Genomic DNA, 19,103 nt, shown 5'->3' on the forward strand with positions numbered 1-19,103 from the left:
ACCATTAACACGTGCAGCAACAGCTATTGGCTAAACACAGTCTAAATCCTGTTGATGGCTCTATTTATCTGCTTTATATGTGATTGCAATTAGTCTGCTTGTCTGTTATGTGTTATGGCAACATAGCATAAAAAGCACAGTCCTCTGTGAGCGCTGTGGCAGCGGGCTGTGTGTAATAAGTGCTGTCACTCTGAGGCGGCTGCAATATGGCGGGCTCAAGGCGAAGTGCAGAGAGAGTGCGGAGGGGGGCAACATCTGGCCATAGCCTCCATGAAAGCAGAAAAAAGCCAACGCCGCATCTGTTTCTCTCAGGGCTGTGCAACACTGTTGGTGTTAACTACAGAGAAAAAAAACACACATACTGCTGGCCTCATTTACACAGATGTGATAGGAAGAGGACGGAAGAGTTGACCCCACGCCATGCACTTTCAGAAAAGATGGAGAAATGAAGTGGGGAGAGGGATGCTGGCCGGATAGATGCTCTTCTCCTCCGCTCTTCCCTCTCTCTCGCTTCATGATGTTAGTGTCATGCCATGTTAATGCAGTCCACTGGGGAGGAAGAGTGCCGTCTGTCTAACACACATGTAACCCCCCCCCCCCAGATTTGTTACTGCTGGTCGAAAACAGACACTTACCTACACAGTCCACACAATGTGTGTTTGTTTGTGTATATTGGAACTGTTGGTTTCACACAATCCCCAGTTTAATGCCATATATATATATATATATATATATATATGGCATTATATAACATTTGTTAGTGACTTAAGTTTTATAAATTTAATGTTATTATTTTATGGTATTAATATTTCAATTATAAATTTTCTCAGTTAAAGTGTTAGTTCATCCAAAAATGAAAATTATCCCATGATTTAAGCCATCCAAGGTGTATATGACTGTCTTCTTTCAGACGAACACAATCTGAGATATATTTTAAAATATCCTGGCTCTTCCAAGCTTTATAATGGTAGTGAATGGGGGGTGAGATTTTGGAGAAAAAAAAATTCATCCATCCATCATAAAAATAATTCATATGGCTTCAGGGGTATAATAAAGGCCTTCTGAAGAGAAGCAATGGGTCTTTGTAAGAAAAATATCCATATACTATAAACTAAAATAACAAGATTTTGGTAGACGGCCTTATGCATCGATTTGCGGTGGAAGAGTAACCACTGACCCGGCGCATGACGTAATGACAAACATGGAAGCGCAGAGGATAGAGCAAAACAGTCTAAAAGTTTCTTTAAGTTTTCTCTATGTGATTTCAAAGACAACAAAACGGTACATCAGAAATAAGATTATTTTTATAATTGAAGTTTATCATATTTTAATAGAAATTAAGGAGTACAGATAATATTATATGTTTTAAGTAATGTTTTTAAGTGCTTTATATACCTCTACATATACAAATTTTGAAATGCATATAATTTTATATATATATATATAATATAATATATGATATATATTTTAGGACAATTATTTATTTATTTATTCTTACTTATATATTTACCAGTTGAAAATATTTGTTCTAAGAAGGAAAAAAAAAAACTGAGATTGTGTGAGTGGCGAAAATAATAAAATAAATAAATAAAAAATTATAAAAAAGTCTTAATGCAGAGAATCAAGTCCTGTGAGATTCACCCAAATATTGTGCACTTGAAAAAAATAACACTTTACTGAAGTTAAATATATCGCAAATACTGTGTAAGTGCTCTTCTATATGTGTTATACTTCTAAATGTGTTATACTTTACAGGTGGAGATTGTTACCCACACTGGCCCTCACCGAAGACTCTGGATGGGCCCTCAGTTTCAGTTCAAGACCATCCATCCATCAGGTCAGACCACTGTCATCTCCTCCAGCTCCTCTGTACTTCAGTCACAGGGGCCCAGCGACACCCAGCAGCCTCTTCTTGATTTCGACACAGACGACCTAGACCTGCACAGCCTCAGGTGCCGATGCTTAAACACACATTCACACACAACACTGATCACATTACCAGCTGCCATCATCAACACCAAATTCACAGTGTGACAGCATAGACTCATGTTACTAACCACAGAGATTGACTAAGTACACATATTGACCAACTCTAGTCGAGCACTTGCACAATACAATCACTCTACCACTCTACCATATTTTTTCCTGTCTATCTATTACTCAGTATTACTCAGTTTGGTGGCTTTTCTCAGCAAATACTAAAATATGTTCAATTATTATTGATATATTTTTTAATTCACCAGCATACCATGTAATTAATTTGAATAAAGTTAAGCACAAATAAAGTCTAATTCACAATTTTTGGTTGCAGGATTCAGCCGGTACGTTCAGAGCCTGTTAGCATGCCTGGCTCTTCTCGTCTGGTAGACCGTAGAGGCCAGTCCACAGTCATAGATACCGGCTCAGGTAAGACCAATGGCTGCTCTTATGTTTTTTCCTCAGATTCAAACAACAGTTCCCAGTGTGATGAATCCTCAAGAATAGTCTCTTACTTGAATATTTCTTTAAAGAATCAGTCTGCTTAGCATTATATGATTATATGTACTTACATTTCATGGTAAGTTACACAGAAACAATCGCAACCTGTCTAAAAAGCTATCAGCAGTCTACATTTGGTAAATATGCTTATTGTGACCTTTGAGTTAGATTAAATGGATGTTGTTTAAAGGGATTTTGATTTCTCTTTTTTTCGTTCCTCCAGTTGTCATGTTAAGATAATCCAATCATCAGAGATCTAGACAGGCTTGTACTTTAAAAGATTTCTTTCCATTTTGAGCTACTATATATGTAGATCTACAGTATAAACTAAACAAGAGAGAAAATCAATTTCAGAGAATCAAAGTACAATGCACTGTTTGCTCTTTTTCAGTCGCAGAGTGATATTTTGCTGTGTGTGCTCACACGTATATATGTGCATGGCACAGTCTTTCATGTTTCATTGAAATCAAAGCAAAGCTCCAAAATGTGGTTTGTCAGTAGAAGGTAGGCCGTGTTGACTGTTGTGATGTTTAGTGCTTGGCCTGTAGACACACATTAGCTGCATCGCACTGTCAGGAGTTCTCATCTTTAAGATTGCACTGACTCTCTGCAGTGTCTTCAAACGTACCTGCTGTTCCTTTGCATTTAGTGACTTCCAGTCAAGAAAACGGTCTCGTCATCATCTCACGTCGCCCCTCCTCTAAACCCTCACCTCCAAAAGAAAGAAAGTAACCATCTTTATCACACAGCTCTCCTCCCTCTCATTCTCTCTCCTCCCTCTCATTCTCTCTTCTCCGGCCTGTCTGGAGGAGAGCTGCCGGAGTCTTCTTTATGGGCTGATGCTTATCAGTCTGTGTGTGATTGCTCAGCTCTCAGGGCTTCAAGCAGTGTGGCGCCTGCTCTTATCAGCGCTCATCGCTTTGTCTTTGTGGCTTCAAAAGACAGCGCAGCCCTGTTTGTCCCGCGGAGTACAGACGCACCTCCTCTGCCGTGATGTCTCTCTCTAGTCCAGGCTGTCCTGGAGGATCTAATGCTGTCCTGCAGTACAGTGTCTCTATCTTGTTTACTGTTTAGGCCCAGTTTAAACGGTCTCAATCATTTGCCCAGTTTCATGTCTGCTCACATGGACATGTGCCCTCTGTTAAGGCAACTTAATTGCCCAAGGGTCAATGTAAAATTTAGCATTTATGTACACGTTTATGGATATATATATATTTTTTTAGAACTTTTTGTGTTGACAAATGTAAAATAAAATAAATTCTTTAAAATGTTTATTTTATTTGTATTTATAATAAAATAAAGTGTATATTTCATAAATAAAATATTTAAAATAAATAATAAAAAATATAATAATAATAAGTTTTTTCTAGAACAGCATGTTGACAAATATGTAGAATAGAATAAAATGCATTAATTAAAATATATTTTTCATTTTTATTTTAAAAATAAAATAGTGTATATTTTAGAAATTGTATTTTTTAAATAAATTATATAAAATAAAATATTTAAAATAATAAAAACAAGCCAACTTAATTATATATAATGTATAAGTATAATTAAGTTGACTTGTTTAATTATTGTAAAATAAAACATTAAAAATATATTTTTATTAATGCATTTTATTCTATTCTACATATTTGTCAACATGTTCTAGAAAAAAACTTTATTATTATATTTTTTTATTATTTATTTTAAATTTTTTATTTATAATAAAATGTATATATGTAATATATAAATGACATATACACTTTATTTTATTATAAATACAAATAAAATAAATAAAATCTTAGGCAGTAAATATATTATAAAATATATTAAAATATATGTATAATATATAAATATGAAATGTATTATAAAATTTATAAATATAAAATATATTATAATAATATATTTTAAAAACAATAATTAAATTATTTTGTTTGATTTATGTATTTTTGTGTATGCTTTAAAACATTACATGACCGTATGTAGGAAGCTCACAAACCTCTGGTCTTTACGTTGTAAAGTAAGTGTTTCAGAAAGATCACATGAAGATATCATAGCTTCCCTGGCTGCTATATATTAATGCTGCTGCGCTGTGTGTTTATGTGGTGTCCTTTGTGTTATATACCACCCCTAAGGGAACCGGCTCCATGTGGCCATTTCTACCGGATGTGTGTGCTGACACTAAACCCATCATAAGCAGCGCCTGTCTGCTTGACATAGCGTATCAGGAGAAAGAAAGAATCACACAGCCACTGTCTCAGCTTCCCAAAATCAATCGGACATGCAGCCGGCATTATCGATACTCCTATCTGGTCCCAAGAGCGTCACTCCGGCCCTGCTAGACTACACAGCGCATTGTGCGAGGGAAGACAGGAGGCGCTTTATCTATTTGAACCATAAAGAGAGCAGGAACACAAATCTCTTTTGATTGTATTTTGTTATGACTCAGTAGCAGAAACACCCCGTCATTTGTTCGGCGAGAGCACTTTTCCTTCCTGGCCCAGTTGTTATGTGTGTGGCGTGGCGGGTGGCAGGGGCCTGTCGGAGATCGGGAGATGAGCGGGCGACAGTGCACGAAAGATGCTGGTGTGTTGTGAGTTTGCTATCACGTCCTGGAAGAAGCCTGACTGATATCTGCAAGTGTGTCTTGCATTGTGTCAGGGGCAATGACGCGTGTTTTTGTTTGGATTCATCTGTTTGAGTGTATATTGTTTTTATGTTGGGGTATGGATTTAAAGTGCCAAATGTGAATACAAATAACTGAGTTACTCACTAGTTGTCAGCAGTACCATAACTACATGGTTTAAATTGAAAACAAGTCATACTAAACGTCTACTAATGAAAACGAGAGTTGAACATCACTCTTCTTTTACCTCAGAACTCTACTCTTACTTAAAAAGTAGGGCTGCACGGTATATCGTTTTAGCATCGATATCGTGATGTGCACATCCGCGATAGTCACATCGCAGGATGTACGATGCCTGGATCCGCGCATTCGGTCTTAAAGGGATAGGGCTGTACACAAAGGAAGATATTTGGAAGAATGTTTGTAACCAAGCAGATCTCATCCCCATTGACTACCATAGTATTTTTCCCCCTATTATGGGGGGCGAGGTCTGCTTGTTTACAAACATTCTTCAAAATATCTTCCTTTGTGTACAGCAGAACAAAGAAACTTATACATGTTTGAAACAATTTGAAGGTGAGTAAATGATGACAGAATTTTCATTTTTGGGTGAACTATCGCTTTAAAGTGACAGCAGCCTAATATTCCTGCTGCTTTCTGTGTCATGAATATTAATCAAACATCAACACAAAGAGAAAAATCACTTTTGTAGCTTTAACACAGATTAATTATATTTAATTTAAGACTTAACTGAAAAATATAAAGCATTATTTCATTTGTATCTTTGTTCTATTATATTTATCTATGCTTGTAATTTGTTCATTATTTTCAGTGCGTATTCACTCACCTACAAAATCACCCCAATGACTCTAGAATGATTAATTCTTTCCAAATAGAGCTATATTTAAGTCATCTGGTGAATTTTTTTTATTTGTTTTTTTTTTTCATACCGCAATATATATAGCAGAAAAACAAAATATCGCAATGTCATTTTTTTTTTCCAATATCATGCAGCCCTACTAAAAAGGTTCTTATTTTGTCCAGAACACACACATAAAAAATAAAATAAAATATAACATAATTTAAATCAAACCAATTTAAATTAATAATAAAAAAATATAATAAATTTGACACTCAGATGCCCAAAGAGTCACTTTTCTCCAGGACAAAAAATAAAATAGAAAATGAAATAAAATAATTAAAGTTTAATAGAAATGAATCATTAAAAAAAATAAATAAATAAAAAAAAGCAAACAAAAAGAAAACATAATATAGTAAATAATAAATTTCACACAGAATATTTTTCTCAGATGCGCAAAGGTTTTATTTACTCCACAACTCCATGTGGTGACAAATAGGTAAAATATTCCTCGCATTATGCCATCTAAACTAGCAGTACTGTAACAAAATACATTTTTGTTCCGTCTAATCATGATTGACACTGCAGTTTTAGCTACAAATATGGAAGGGGGCGGGGTGGGGGGTGGGTATTCAGTTTTTTTTGTTGGTACCAAATGTTTACTTTTATAAATAATACATGTGCTTTTCTAATCTACATTTGTTGCCTACATTAGTGCAGTCATGGCAGTGGTCAGTACTGCTGGCCGTTATCATATTGTGACTGTAAAACTGCTCTCACTGATACTTATCATCATCATCATCATCAGAGTGTGTGCCCTGTGTTTTATCTACCGCCCTTACACAGCCCTCAACTCAGGTGCAGGGTGTGTGTGTGTGTGTGTGTGTGTGTGTGTGTGTGTGTGTGGGGTGGGGGGGAAAGACAAAGCCATCTCTGTGTTTTAGTGTAGTATAGTATGCTCCTCTGTGCTGGTCATGCCTTTAGGCCAGTGGGACAGGCCTGATCGCTCCCCTGGTTTCCTCTCCCAGCATGGCTGAGCGCTCAGAGACTGGGCACCTGGACTCTACCTGCGTCCAGCAGTAATGGATCCTCACCCGTGGTCTGTAATTACCTGGATGGGCATAAAGGTGGCTTGTTTGTCGGAGATACTGCTCACATTCAAGCCAGAAGGATCCTGACGCGGCTCAAGGAGGAGCTCGTGCCACATGATCTCCCCGAACAATGAGAGGTGTTTTTGAGCCGCCTATAGATTGGGGAGCTATTCCCGTGACCCAGCGCTCTCCCTGCCGCCCTAGCCTGTCTCTTTCAATAGCGACTCGCCACCTGCCCCAGGCCCCCTCTCCGCCACACTCACTGACTCCATTCTTTTGCCCCTGACCTGGAAGTCCCCGCCACAATACAGAAGCTGCCGCGGACGCCTGGCCAGATTGGCTGATCTGACTGTGAAAGATGCCATTCTTATCATCAACCTACTGTCTGAGAATCAGAGGCCCAACGGCCTTATCTCACACTGCCATCTCTTCCCTTCCTATTTTTCTCCTCCTTTCCCTTTCTGTTTTTTCTTTTTTTTTTTCTATGTAAATTGGATTGGTTTTTTTTGTTTCAATTACATTATTGACTTGACTGTATTATATATGATATTGCCACAGCATCAGAACAAACCAACAGAAAAACTATTGACTGAAAAAGCAAAATGCCAGTATAAAATATTTTTATTTTATTTTATTTTATTTTATTTTTTATATAAATTTTGGAAAATAAAATAAAATATATTTCAATATAAAATATTAGTATTTTATTTTATTTTTTTATTTTTTATTTTATATATTTTTTAATACATTTTATAAAATAAAATAAAATACTAATATTTTATTTATATATTATTATGTTTTTTTATTATTTGTGTATAAATAAATCAAAAATAAATATTTTATAAGATAAAATTTTATAATAAATTATTTGCAATTTGTCTTTATTAAAATAAAATAAAATGTTTCTTATAAAATACAATTACATAATAAATGTTTTTATTTATAATTTATTTATAAATTATAAATACATTATAAATTTTAATAAAAAATAAAATACAATAAAATAAATTAAAATAAAATGGCATTTAATATGAAATAGCATTCGGATACCACAGAAAATATTAATAATATGATCTAATATACTCTTGGCCTTCTTTCTTGAATAAATTATATTAATTTACGTAAAATATCACAAATACAAATAATGACAGAAGTAATAAATAATAACAAAAATTTAAAAATACTGTGGTATATTATTTTCAGTTTATTATTTTCAATGTGTGCTGTATTATTTATTAAAAATAAGCGCTTTGGAGTGTGACATTATATCCAGTTACTAATATGGCCATCTACTTGACTTTTTTACTAATCATTCTTACTTTCTTACTAACCATTCTTTATATTGAGCCAAGAAGAAAGCAGAACCTCTTTATCTATCTCTCTTTCTTTAACTCTTTTTCCTTGAGGTGAGGGTAAATCATTCAGCACTTTTTGGTGTCTGTGCAGCATTCTTGTCTTGCTGAAGTCCTTTTTTGGCTGTGAGGAGAGAACAGAATGATTTGAGCACATGGTGGATTATTTTAGTGGACAGCAAAATTAAACCAGTGAAGAGGACAGTCTGAAAATACACATTTTTAATGCTTTTTCATATTCATATATTTTCATATATATTTTCATATATCACGTTTTCATGTGTCTGTGTATAATAGAGTTGATGGGCTCTTTAACTTGAGCAAGTTAGCACCCAGTACAGAACATCCTAGCAACCACATAGCAACATGATGAAGAACACTCAGAACACCTCTATATGTGTGAACCGAGGGCATGTGTGTGTGTGTGTGTGTGTGTGTGTGTGTGTGTGAGAGACAGAAAGAGTTTGTCTGTAGTGCCAGGGGCGGGAGCAGCTGCTCTTTAAAGCGACTGAATGGACAGCAATGTGTCAAGCATCTGCTGTGTACTCGCTCAAAGCTTTTACCTCCACAGTGCTGCAAGCCACTCCAACACACAACCACTCGTACTGTCAACATATGAACCTCCTCCTCATCATCTATACAATGATAAACAACTGAGTTGCTAAGTTGTGATTTAGGATCAGTTTTTTAGATGCTTTCCAGCCACTTTGCATTTGTTTGAGCACTCCATCCATGGCTATTGGAGGAGTTGGGTTGTCGAATCTGGACTTGTGTGAGTGTTTTAGGGCATAATCAAACACATCTGGTCGAGTGGGGTTAGATGTTGGAGTGCGATGAGGTGACAGGAAGGACATATGCAGACGTTGGCACTACATGTGCCATTAAGATCCTTGCAGCCATTATGGCAAACAGCAGTGGGCGAGTTGTAGACGCTTCTCACCTTGACCTCAGTATCTCAGTCTCACAGTATTTGACTGCTTGTTCTCAGCAGGATGTAGGGATTGGTCACAATGATTTATTTAATTATTTATTCATTTATTTGGTAACACAGCATCTATTAATCTTTGTTAATGTTAATTTCAACATTTACTAATACATTAAATCAAGAGTTGTATTTGTTAACATTAGTTAATGCACTGTGAAGTAATATGAACAAACAATGAACAACTGTATTTTTATTAACTAACGTTAACAAAGGCTAATAAATACTGTAACAAATGTATTGCTCATTGTTAATTCATGTTAGTTAATACATTAACTAATGTTAACAAATTAACCTTATTGTAAAGTGTTACCATTTATTTTTAGTATAGGTTATTACTCTGTTATTGGTATCCCTTAGGATTTTTAAGTGTTTTTTTTTTTTTTTTTTCTCAGTCAAAATAAAAACTCACCTGCCTGTAGCTTTGTAGCAACCCTTCAGCCCTTGATTAGCTTGTTTAGGTGTGTTCAATTAGGGTAGGAGTTGAACCAAAGCCACTGGAAGGCAAGCCTGCAACCTTTAGCCAAAAAAGCGTAACGGCTAATGCTAATGCTCTGGCTTTGTTGGCACGCAGGAAAGGAGACCGGAGGCCGTTCATTGCTCATTGCTCATGTTAACAAATCAACCTTAATGTAAAGTGTTACCATTTATTTTTAGTGTAGGTTATTACTCTGTTATTGGTATCCCCTAGGATTTTTAAGTGGTTTTTTTTTTTTTTTTTTTTATGAATGAATGAATGAATAAATGTCCATTTTCATTGAAGAGCTTCCATGTTTACGTCCAAACGCGGGCTCAGTATTGAGCATGGAACATGGACATGGAAGCTCTGCAACGAAAATAGAGTAGCAGTATGACAGGGGAAAGACGAGTTTGTTGAATAAAGTCGTTATTTTTGTTTTGTTTTTGACCACAAAAAGTATTCTCGTCGCATCATAACATTAAGGTTGAACTACTGTAGTCACGTTGACTATTTTATTGATGTCTTTTCTACCTTTCTGGACCACAAAAGGTGCTATGACGTTGGTGCCTATGTGTGGATCAGATATCAGATGTGTGGATCCCTCGGATTTCATCAAAAATACACTATATTGCCAAAAGTATTGGGACACCCCTCCAAATCATTGAATCCATGGCAACAGGTGTATAAAATCAAGCACCTAGGCATGCAGACTGCTTCTACAAACATTTGTGAAAGAATGGGTTGCTCTCAGGAGCTCAGTGAATTCAAACATGGTACCGTGATAGGTGATAGGTTGCCACCTGTGCAATAAGTCAACTGTTAGTGGTATCATAACAAAGCGGAAGCAATTGGGAACAACAGCAACTCAGCCACAAAGTGGTAGGCCACGTAAAATCACAGATCCGGGTCAGCGCATGCTGAGGCTCACAGTGCGCAGAAGTCGGCAACTTTCTGCAGAGTCAATAGCTACAGACCTCCAAACTTCGTGTGGCCTTCAGATTAGCTCAAGAACAGTGCGTAGAGCGCTTCATGGAATGGGTTTTCATGGCCGAGCAGCTGCATCCAAGCCTTACATCACTAAGTGCAATGCCAAGCATCGGATGCAGTGGTGTAACGCACGCCGCCACTGGACTCTAGAGCAGTGGAGACTCTAAGTGTTCTCTGGAGTGACGAATCATGCTTCTCTGTCTGGCAATCTGATGGACGATTTTGGGTTTGGCGGTTGCCGGGAGAACGGTACTTGCCTGACTGCATTGTGCCAAGTGTAAAGTTTGGTGGAGGGGGGATTATGGTATGGGGTTGTTTTTCAGAGGTTGGGCTTGGCCCCTTAGTTCCAGTGAAAGGAACTCTTAATGCTTCAGCATACCAAGACATTTTGGACAATTTCTAGAAGCGCATTTGTGAGGTCAGGCAGTGACCCTTTAACGCTTTAAGATTATTCAGCTAGTTGTTCAGGCACTCTGACTATTCAATTGAAAATATAGCTTTGCACTTCCCCAGTAAATTCACACATACTCGTCTCATGCTGCTGAAATGCTTCCCATTCCTCTCTCAGCAGTTAGGAACCCTCAGCCTGTGAAAGTACATACTCGCTTGGGGCACAGTGTGTTCTGTCTCCATCTTCCCCACTGTGTATTTTTGTTGTTACGTGTGTGTGCGTGTGCCCGCCTGCATGTTTCTGACAGCCGCAGAAAAGCACAGCTCTTAGTTTCGGTCCCGCTGTCCCAGCCTGCCACATCTGAGAGTACCAGCACACCCTGACGGGGGTCTCAGAGTGACGGGCCCCCTCCAAGGTGGGGCCACAATTAAAAGCTAAGAACAAAAGCTCTCCGCGTCAAAGCGTGGGCCTCAGCGACTCAGCATATGCCCGCCGCTCCCAGCACAGCCCTCCAGACACTAATGGACTCTGACAGCGTCTCCGCACGAGGCGGCATTATCTTCCCCCAGCATGCACTCTCACTCCATAATGTATTGATCAGGCAGCTGCGATGGTATTTTTTACACCTCCGAGTCGGCGCCTGATGTACGCCACTTCATTGAGTCATTACGGTGAACGAAGAGTGGCGTGCAGAAAGAGCTGTTAAAAATGAATAGAGGATGAAAAATGTGAAAGCATTCCATCAAACCCCGCCTCTTCCTCATCGCTCTCCGGCCAGGAGACAGCAAGTCTGTTGTATTTGTTTTGTGTCTTTTCGATTGTCGTGTGAGTGAGCGTGTGTCATAGTTAATGTTGGTTTTTATAGCACGGTGCTGGTTAGTGAACAATCAAAGGTGTTACTTTTTTGTAACTGCACGGATATGAAGTTTCACCTGTGTTGACCTCATTACAGTTCCATATCATTTGTGTGTGTGTTTTATTTTCTTTTTTTTTTCGTGAAGCAGCCAGTGCAGTCCAATCTTTTCAACAAATGATTCTAATGAATCGGTTCTTTTTAGTGAATCATGGCGTCCAGTGAGTGCAGTATAATCCAATTCCGGAACAAAAGATTCTTATAAGCTGGTTATTTTTAGTGAATCAAAAACCATACAGCCTGACTAGTGTAGTCTAAACAATTCTCAAACTAATGACTCCTATGAGTTGGTTCTTTTTGGTTAATCATAAGCATCCAGCAAAACCAGTGATGTCTGATACCCAAAACAAATCATTCTTATGAGTTCTAATGATTATTATCAGAAACTATACAGCATTACCAGTGTAGTCGTAATGATGCCTGAACAAGTGACTTTTATGAGTCGGTTCTTTTTAGTTAAAGGGATAGTTCACCCAAAAATAAAAATTTGATGTTTATCTGCTTACCCCCAGGGCATCCAAGATGTAGGTGACTTTGTTTCTTCAGTAGAACACAAATGATGATTTTTAACTCCAACCATTGCGGTCTGTCAGTCATATAATGCATTGAAACGGTAACACCATCTATGAGAATTAAAAAAAAAACATGCACAAACAAATCCAAATTAAACCGCTCGTGACGACACATTGATGTCCTAAGACACGAAACGATCGGTTTGTGCGAGAAACCGAACAGTATTTATATAATTTTAAATCAAAGTTTCGTCACGAGCCACAGGGTTTAATTTGGATTTGTCTGTGCATGTTTTTTTATTCTCATAGATGGTGTTACCGTTTCAATGCATTATATGACTGACAGACCGCAACGGTTGGAGTTAAAAATCATCATTTGTGTTCTACTGAAGAAACAAAGTCACCTACATCTTGGATGCCCTGGGGGTAAGCAGATAAACATCAAATTTTCATTTTTGGGTGAACTATCCCTTTAATCATAAGCATTCAGCAAGACCAGTATAGTCTGATTTATGAACAAATGATTAATATGTGTAGTCCAAATGATTCCCAAACTAATGACTCTTATTGGCCGGAACTTCCTGAATTAATTAAATATGTTGTCATGTTTTTTACAATTTTTTTTTTTTTTTTTTTTATAAATATGAATTTACTTAACATTAAGTTTGTTTTTAATTTTAAGTTCTGTTTTTATAATTATCCAATATATTATGAAGATTATCTAAATTTTTGGCAACAAATTTTTATTTATTTATTTTTTATAAATATTTCTAACTTAAAAGTACTAAAAGAATTGTTAATGGAACTAAAAGTTGATATTGGAACTACAGTCGGAATCATTAAATCCCTTACGATTTTAACACATTGTCCGTAGTCAGCAATTCCTTATATATTTTTAGTTTTAAATGCTAATAATGTGGATTTTATATATATATATATATATATTTTTTTTTTTTTGAAATCTTGAATGGCCGATCTGATATTGACCTCATTCTGATCCTTTTGAGTGGGCACGTTCTTTCTGTGTGTGTGGAATGAGCTGCTGTTGAAGGATGACTGAAGACCTGTTGACAGATGTGAGAGGTGAGTTCCTCTTCTGGAGGTGAGGTAATGTGACATGGTCAGATTCTCCTGCACAGCCCCTCCTCTCTCCAGGTGTGGAGGTGAGGTGCTGCGGGTCATTTCCTGTGCAGATGAGTTTCAGTGTGGGAAGATGATCTGAGCTCACCTGCCCACCACGGCCCACAGAGCCATCCTTTGTTTATTCATTTAGTGCCGCAGATTAACCCTGGCCAGCGGGCCTTCCTGGAAACGGTATCCAGGTGACTGTGGAGAGGTGAGGAGCCTCTGCCTCTCTCTCTCCTCACCTGGAAATAAACGTCTGGTCATTTACGCCTGTGTGTTTCCAATCAGACAGGAACGCCTAAAATGCCTGAGCCAGATTCCACCGTAGCTTCCTCTAAATGACCCCAAAGAGACATGCAGTGCTGATCAATCATGCATTGTCATTCCCTACAGCTGCAAATTTTACTTTGCTCAGAAATAAAAATTCTGTCATTATTTCCTCACCCTTGTATGACTTGAGGATGAGACCATATGACTTGTACACTATATTCCAAATCTTCTGAAGCCATATAGTAGTTTTGTGTGAAAAATGGACGATAATGTAGTTGTTTTTTGTTTTGTTTGTTTTTTTTTAGCTTTCCAGCACGATCATTAGAGTTCATGGGAAAAGTACAGATGTCTGATTTGTGAGCAAATCATTTTATTAATACATATCCGGTTAATTCATTATTTTATTCAGTTCACAAAATCTGTCTGAAGGATTTGTTCACAGATCCCTTGATCCAATTTGTGAGTTCAACTCAATGACTCAATCTGGTCACAGCGATTAACAGCTCATATAATCAATGAATAAAATAAGACTTGAAATAGTCATATGAACTACTTTTATGATTCTTTTATTGTGCTTTTGGGTCTTTTTCGAAGCTTGAAGTCAGATCAGGGCGTTATTTAAAATTACTTCTAGAAAAGAAAGTCTTATGAGTTTGACACGACCTGAGGGTGAGTAAATTATGTCACTTTTTACATTTTTGACTGAACTATTCCTTTAATTTATCTTTCTGTCCTTGTCTCTTGTTTTTCTCTATCTGTCCATTCTGTCTTGAGCTGAGGTGCGCTGGCGTCATCAGCAGAGAGAGCGAGCGAGGCAGAAGCGCACACCTCGCACATTTGATTCACAATCTGTTTTGGCAGGCCAGGCAAGCAGGAGATACTGCTCTGGAGCATCAAAAAGGTCTTGACAGTTTTCTTAGCGTGAGCTTTTTCTCTGTTCTTTTTGTTGTACCTGTTTTTTTCTGTAATCTTAATATAAGTAGATTTATGACATGCATATATGTCAGCGTTTGTTTGTGTAGCTACAGAAGGAAAGCGTGTGAGGTTTGCTGTCCAGTGCTGTGTACACTTTAGAAGACCCTGTGCCTCTCTCTCCCTCCCCTTGGGAATGTTATCAGTAGAACAGGAAGCACAAGTTATCACATTCTTGGTGCACACGGCTTCAGAAGAATCCATTAATTTGACGACAAGAGCACAGGACCAGATGTGAAAATCTCGCTTGATTTGAACTTTGTCCAGATCTTATCACAGTAATTTATACCTCATTGTCTCAGTCCAGGGCTGGAAAGCATCATTTCCAGATCATTTTAATGGATTTCTCTCCCCACTCCCTCTCCCCCTTGTTTCAGAGGCCTAGAGAATGTGGGTTTGTGTGAAATTATGAAAAATGCTTTCATTAGTATTCCTCCGGCTCACCGAAACAGACCCCGCACATGGACCGCTCTCCTTTCCGTGCGCCCCCGTGCGTAACGGCATTAGAACGGGCTCCAAAACGCGTCCCTCCTCAGGCCAAAGGGCTCGCTGCCAGGTACGCCCATTATTGCAAACTGTCTCTGCACAGGGACGTGCTCGCCGGGATTCGATCGAGGGGCTCTTCCAGAGTGATTGACGTCCGGTGCGGTCAAACAAATGTGCTTCCCTCGTTAGAGCCACCGCTGTGCCAGTATTGAACTCATTCGGTTACATTTAACTCTGCCAGCCGTAACACAGTCACATGGGAGCGGAAATGTATTCAGGAGCGGCGAACACGCAAAGCGGTCTTTCCCAGAAACATGTGTTTCCAATGAACTCCCCAAACTGCTCGCATGTAAGCGGTGGTCAGGCGTACGGGATAATTTATTCTGCTCTGGATAGACTTGTCATATTAATTATAGCCCAGGCCAGAAAGGCTGGATGGCAGGTTGGAGTCACCTCGGTTATTTTTGGAAGCCTTGAGAAGGTACTGCACGCTTTCTTTTCACCTGACTTAAGGAAATGGCCTCACAGTCAACACTCGTACTGGACTGCATACACTCCTCCTGTCCAAACAATGTCTCAAGTGAGACTTTTCGGTCCCAACGAAGGTCTCATGCCGCATTATTGCAAACCCACACTATTCTATAGTGGTCTCATGCTGTTTTTTTACTGGCTCTGGAGAGTCAAGGTGCTGTTTGCGTTAGTTAGACAGACATCATGGCGCCTGTTTGCAATGAGGTCAAGGAGGCCAGAGATGCACCTCAGTTGTCATCAGTAGTGGGAAGATAAGCCCTTTAAGCCTGAACCCATGGGCAGAAAGTGTCTCTCTTTGCGCTTCTGTCGCCCCAAACTAGGCTGAGTGCTAAGCGGAACATAATTCAGTAAATTAGTACGAGTAAACACAACACTGAGCCTCAGAGCCAATCGGAAAAAAGGACAGAAACTGTGAGGGACCCTGAGCAAAAGATGCCAGAACTATTGTGAATCAAGCTACAAGTATGTGTAAATGATTTGGTTTTCCATTTGTACCAGCAAAATGTTGACTCCAATGCGTTGTCCTGCCTGCAGTGTTCTTGGTTTTAGCTCGGTTTGTTCTTGTGCATCGCAGACAGAGATAGAGCGGTCTGGGCTTACTCGTACTGACCCCAAGAAATATTTCCACTGAGGCTTTGTTGTGAATTCTAATAAACACCATGATTTGAATTAACCGGCAAGCATTTTGAGTCATTTTAATAAATTAGCTCCACATGTTCCTCTCCTTTTTCCCCTTCCACTCCTGTCCTGTTCATGGAATCTCCAATGTTAGCACCAAAAACACTCGCTTTTCTTTGTCTACCATTGTAAGGATAAATGTACAACACCCAGGAGAGATGCACTTTTTATTGTGTAGTTTTTGGAGGAAGCTGAACGTACAAAAAAGTTAGGGAATATGTCTCAGTGTTTTTTTTATAGTCCAGGAGTTAGAGACGTTGACGTCCAACCTCTGACTTCGCTCAGGCAGCTGGGGCAGGAAAATCAGGATACAATTTGGCACTTAAGGAGACTAAACGATTTCCTCCTCCCTGATGATTTCTACTGGGAAATGTGTCCGTGCACTGAAAATTACATCCGGGAAAATGTTTATGTAGCTTTTTTTTTCTTCTTCTTTCGAATGAATGAATATTCCTGTAACCTTTAACACTCAACACAATGTAGCCCTCTTTTTCCTCTCATTAACCTCTTTTCTTAGCGTTTTTACACAACCATGTCGCCTCTTTTTTGGCAAATGCCTGTTTCCAGGAGGTTGGCAGCACTCGTGAAGAAAACTCCTAAAGAATGGCATTTAAAGAGCACTCCTTATGCAACCTTCCCCCTGATCTGTAAGTGCTGAGACCCATCATGCCGAGTTGTGTCACCCAAACCCCTCTGTAGATGTAAACAGTGCACCACTTAATTCTTTTATTTTGGCGTCTTGCACCCAATTGGACCCACTTTTAACCCCTCTGGCATTTTAATGTGGTCTGCTGGGAAATCTGAGACCCTTGCTCGGTGAATTGAAGTTATTTGATGTTGCATGTTGTCCTCCCACCAGTTAGACATTAAACATAATGAATTTTTTTTTCTCCCTTACTGCCTCATGTTATGTCTGTTCCACCTAGAGCGCCAACAAGCCTCTTTCTCACATTGTTTTTCTTTCCTTTTCCTTGCATTTTCTTCCTCTCCATTCACAATAAAACTGCAGTTGTACACATACACCACAACCCACTGTCTGGAAACAAAGAATTTAAGGCCTGAACCATGGGCTGTTAAAGCCTTTAACAGGGCTGACAGGAAAACTGCTGATAAACCTAAGTCTTGTGTGAAAGATTCGCCTTGTGTACCTCAGACTGATGTTTCCAGTTCTGTCTGTTCTCTCTAAACAAAGCTGCCATTAGGTAATATGATGTGTGTTCGGGGTTAAGCGGTTGGAGATGCTGGTGCATAGTTTCTCAGATTTCTGATTCATTTGCTATAAATAAGCCCAGGGGAACCAGAGGTGTTAGGTCACTTACTGTAATGGCTGAGGAACTGAGAGGGGAGGAAATTGAGGGATACTTGAAGAATGACTCCACTTTTGTTTGATTTGTTTTTTTTAACAGCTCATGCACATAACACATTTTTACAAACCCCAGAATGAAAAGAATCCAATGAAAATCCCATAGGCTTACCCTGAAGCAGTTGGGTTGGCAGTTGGCACTTTTGATTTGGACCACTACCCAGAACACCCAAACAACTCTCTAGAAACTAATTCAATTTATTTGTATTACATTTTTTGGGGGGGCATATTCCCATTTACAAGCTATGGATTCAGTTTATTTTGATTTGATTTGATCGATTCAATTCAATCAACTAGAAATGCTGGTCTGTAAAAGTACGTATTAATCAGTACAAACTCCCATATAAAATGTAAACATCACATTTCTTTTAAACATAATTTTCTTACATTCTTTATAGAGCAAGGAATTGCATTTCTGCTGTGTAAAGCATGACTATGTGTATTGTGGCTTGTGTGTGTTTTCGTCCCTCTGAGGCTTGAGAAATCCCCGGTGGAGCCTCTGGACTGTGCTGTGTATATTTCCAACATATGGGAATCAGCATGGTTGCAGTCCCCTCACAACAGGCAAGTGCTTTCACTTGACTATATTATCTGTTAAACATTTTTTCCTCTCGTTTTTTCCTTCAGCACTTGAAAAAGGGGGGAGCGGTATGTGACCTTTTCTCTGCTTAGGGGTCAAGTGGTGATTGCTGATGTTGTCTGCTCTAAACACATGTTTAGCCCAATGCCGCTCACCCAGTCCCCCTAAAGGTTTGGTAACCATTAAGTTACTTCCTAAGTCAGTTCCGGAGTCAGGCCTCAGAGGACTGGGAAAGAGGAGGGATTGTGGGTATTCGTATGATTTAGCATTGTTGTCCTTTTTCTTTTTACTTTTTTTGTTTATCTACGTGTTTGCAAGTTCCCATGTGTATTTTCATGCAGGACATTCAGTCAATGGCTTCCTAGTCCTTTTCGCACAGGTGAATATTTGCCCGAGACGTGGCACAGCTCACGCAATTCTGTCCCAGACAGGAAGTGCCATGGTAAGCTCTGTTATGATAGT

The 19,103-nt window shown here is 38.6% G+C and overlaps 1 protein-coding gene across 10 annotated transcripts in view; it reads left to right on the forward strand.

The window, feature by feature from the left end:
* bcas3 (BCAS3 microtubule associated cell migration factor) overlaps positions 1-19,103 on the forward strand; it is a 261,158-nt gene that overhangs the window by 101,789 nt on the left and 140,266 nt on the right. For 6 of the 10 annotated variants that reach the window (XM_051863588.1, XM_051863585.1, XM_051863589.1 and 3 more), the window contains 2 exons: positions 1,756-1,952; positions 2,312-2,406. In XM_051863588.1, the coding sequence (XP_051719548.1) occupies positions 1,756-1,952; positions 2,312-2,406 (292 nt within the window). Of the gene's footprint in view, positions 1-1,755; positions 1,953-2,311; positions 2,407-12,945; positions 13,063-19,103 lie in introns of all 10 variants that reach the window. The other 4 variants (XM_051863582.1, XM_051863581.1, XM_051863579.1 and 1 more) reach the window with 1 other exon arrangement.

The sequence above is a fragment of the Ctenopharyngodon idella genome, chromosome 15 (genome assembly GCF_019924925.1).
Source record: "Ctenopharyngodon idella isolate HZGC_01 chromosome 15, HZGC01, whole genome shotgun sequence".
Lineage (NCBI taxonomy): Eukaryota > Metazoa > Chordata > Actinopteri > Cypriniformes > Xenocyprididae > Ctenopharyngodon > Ctenopharyngodon idella.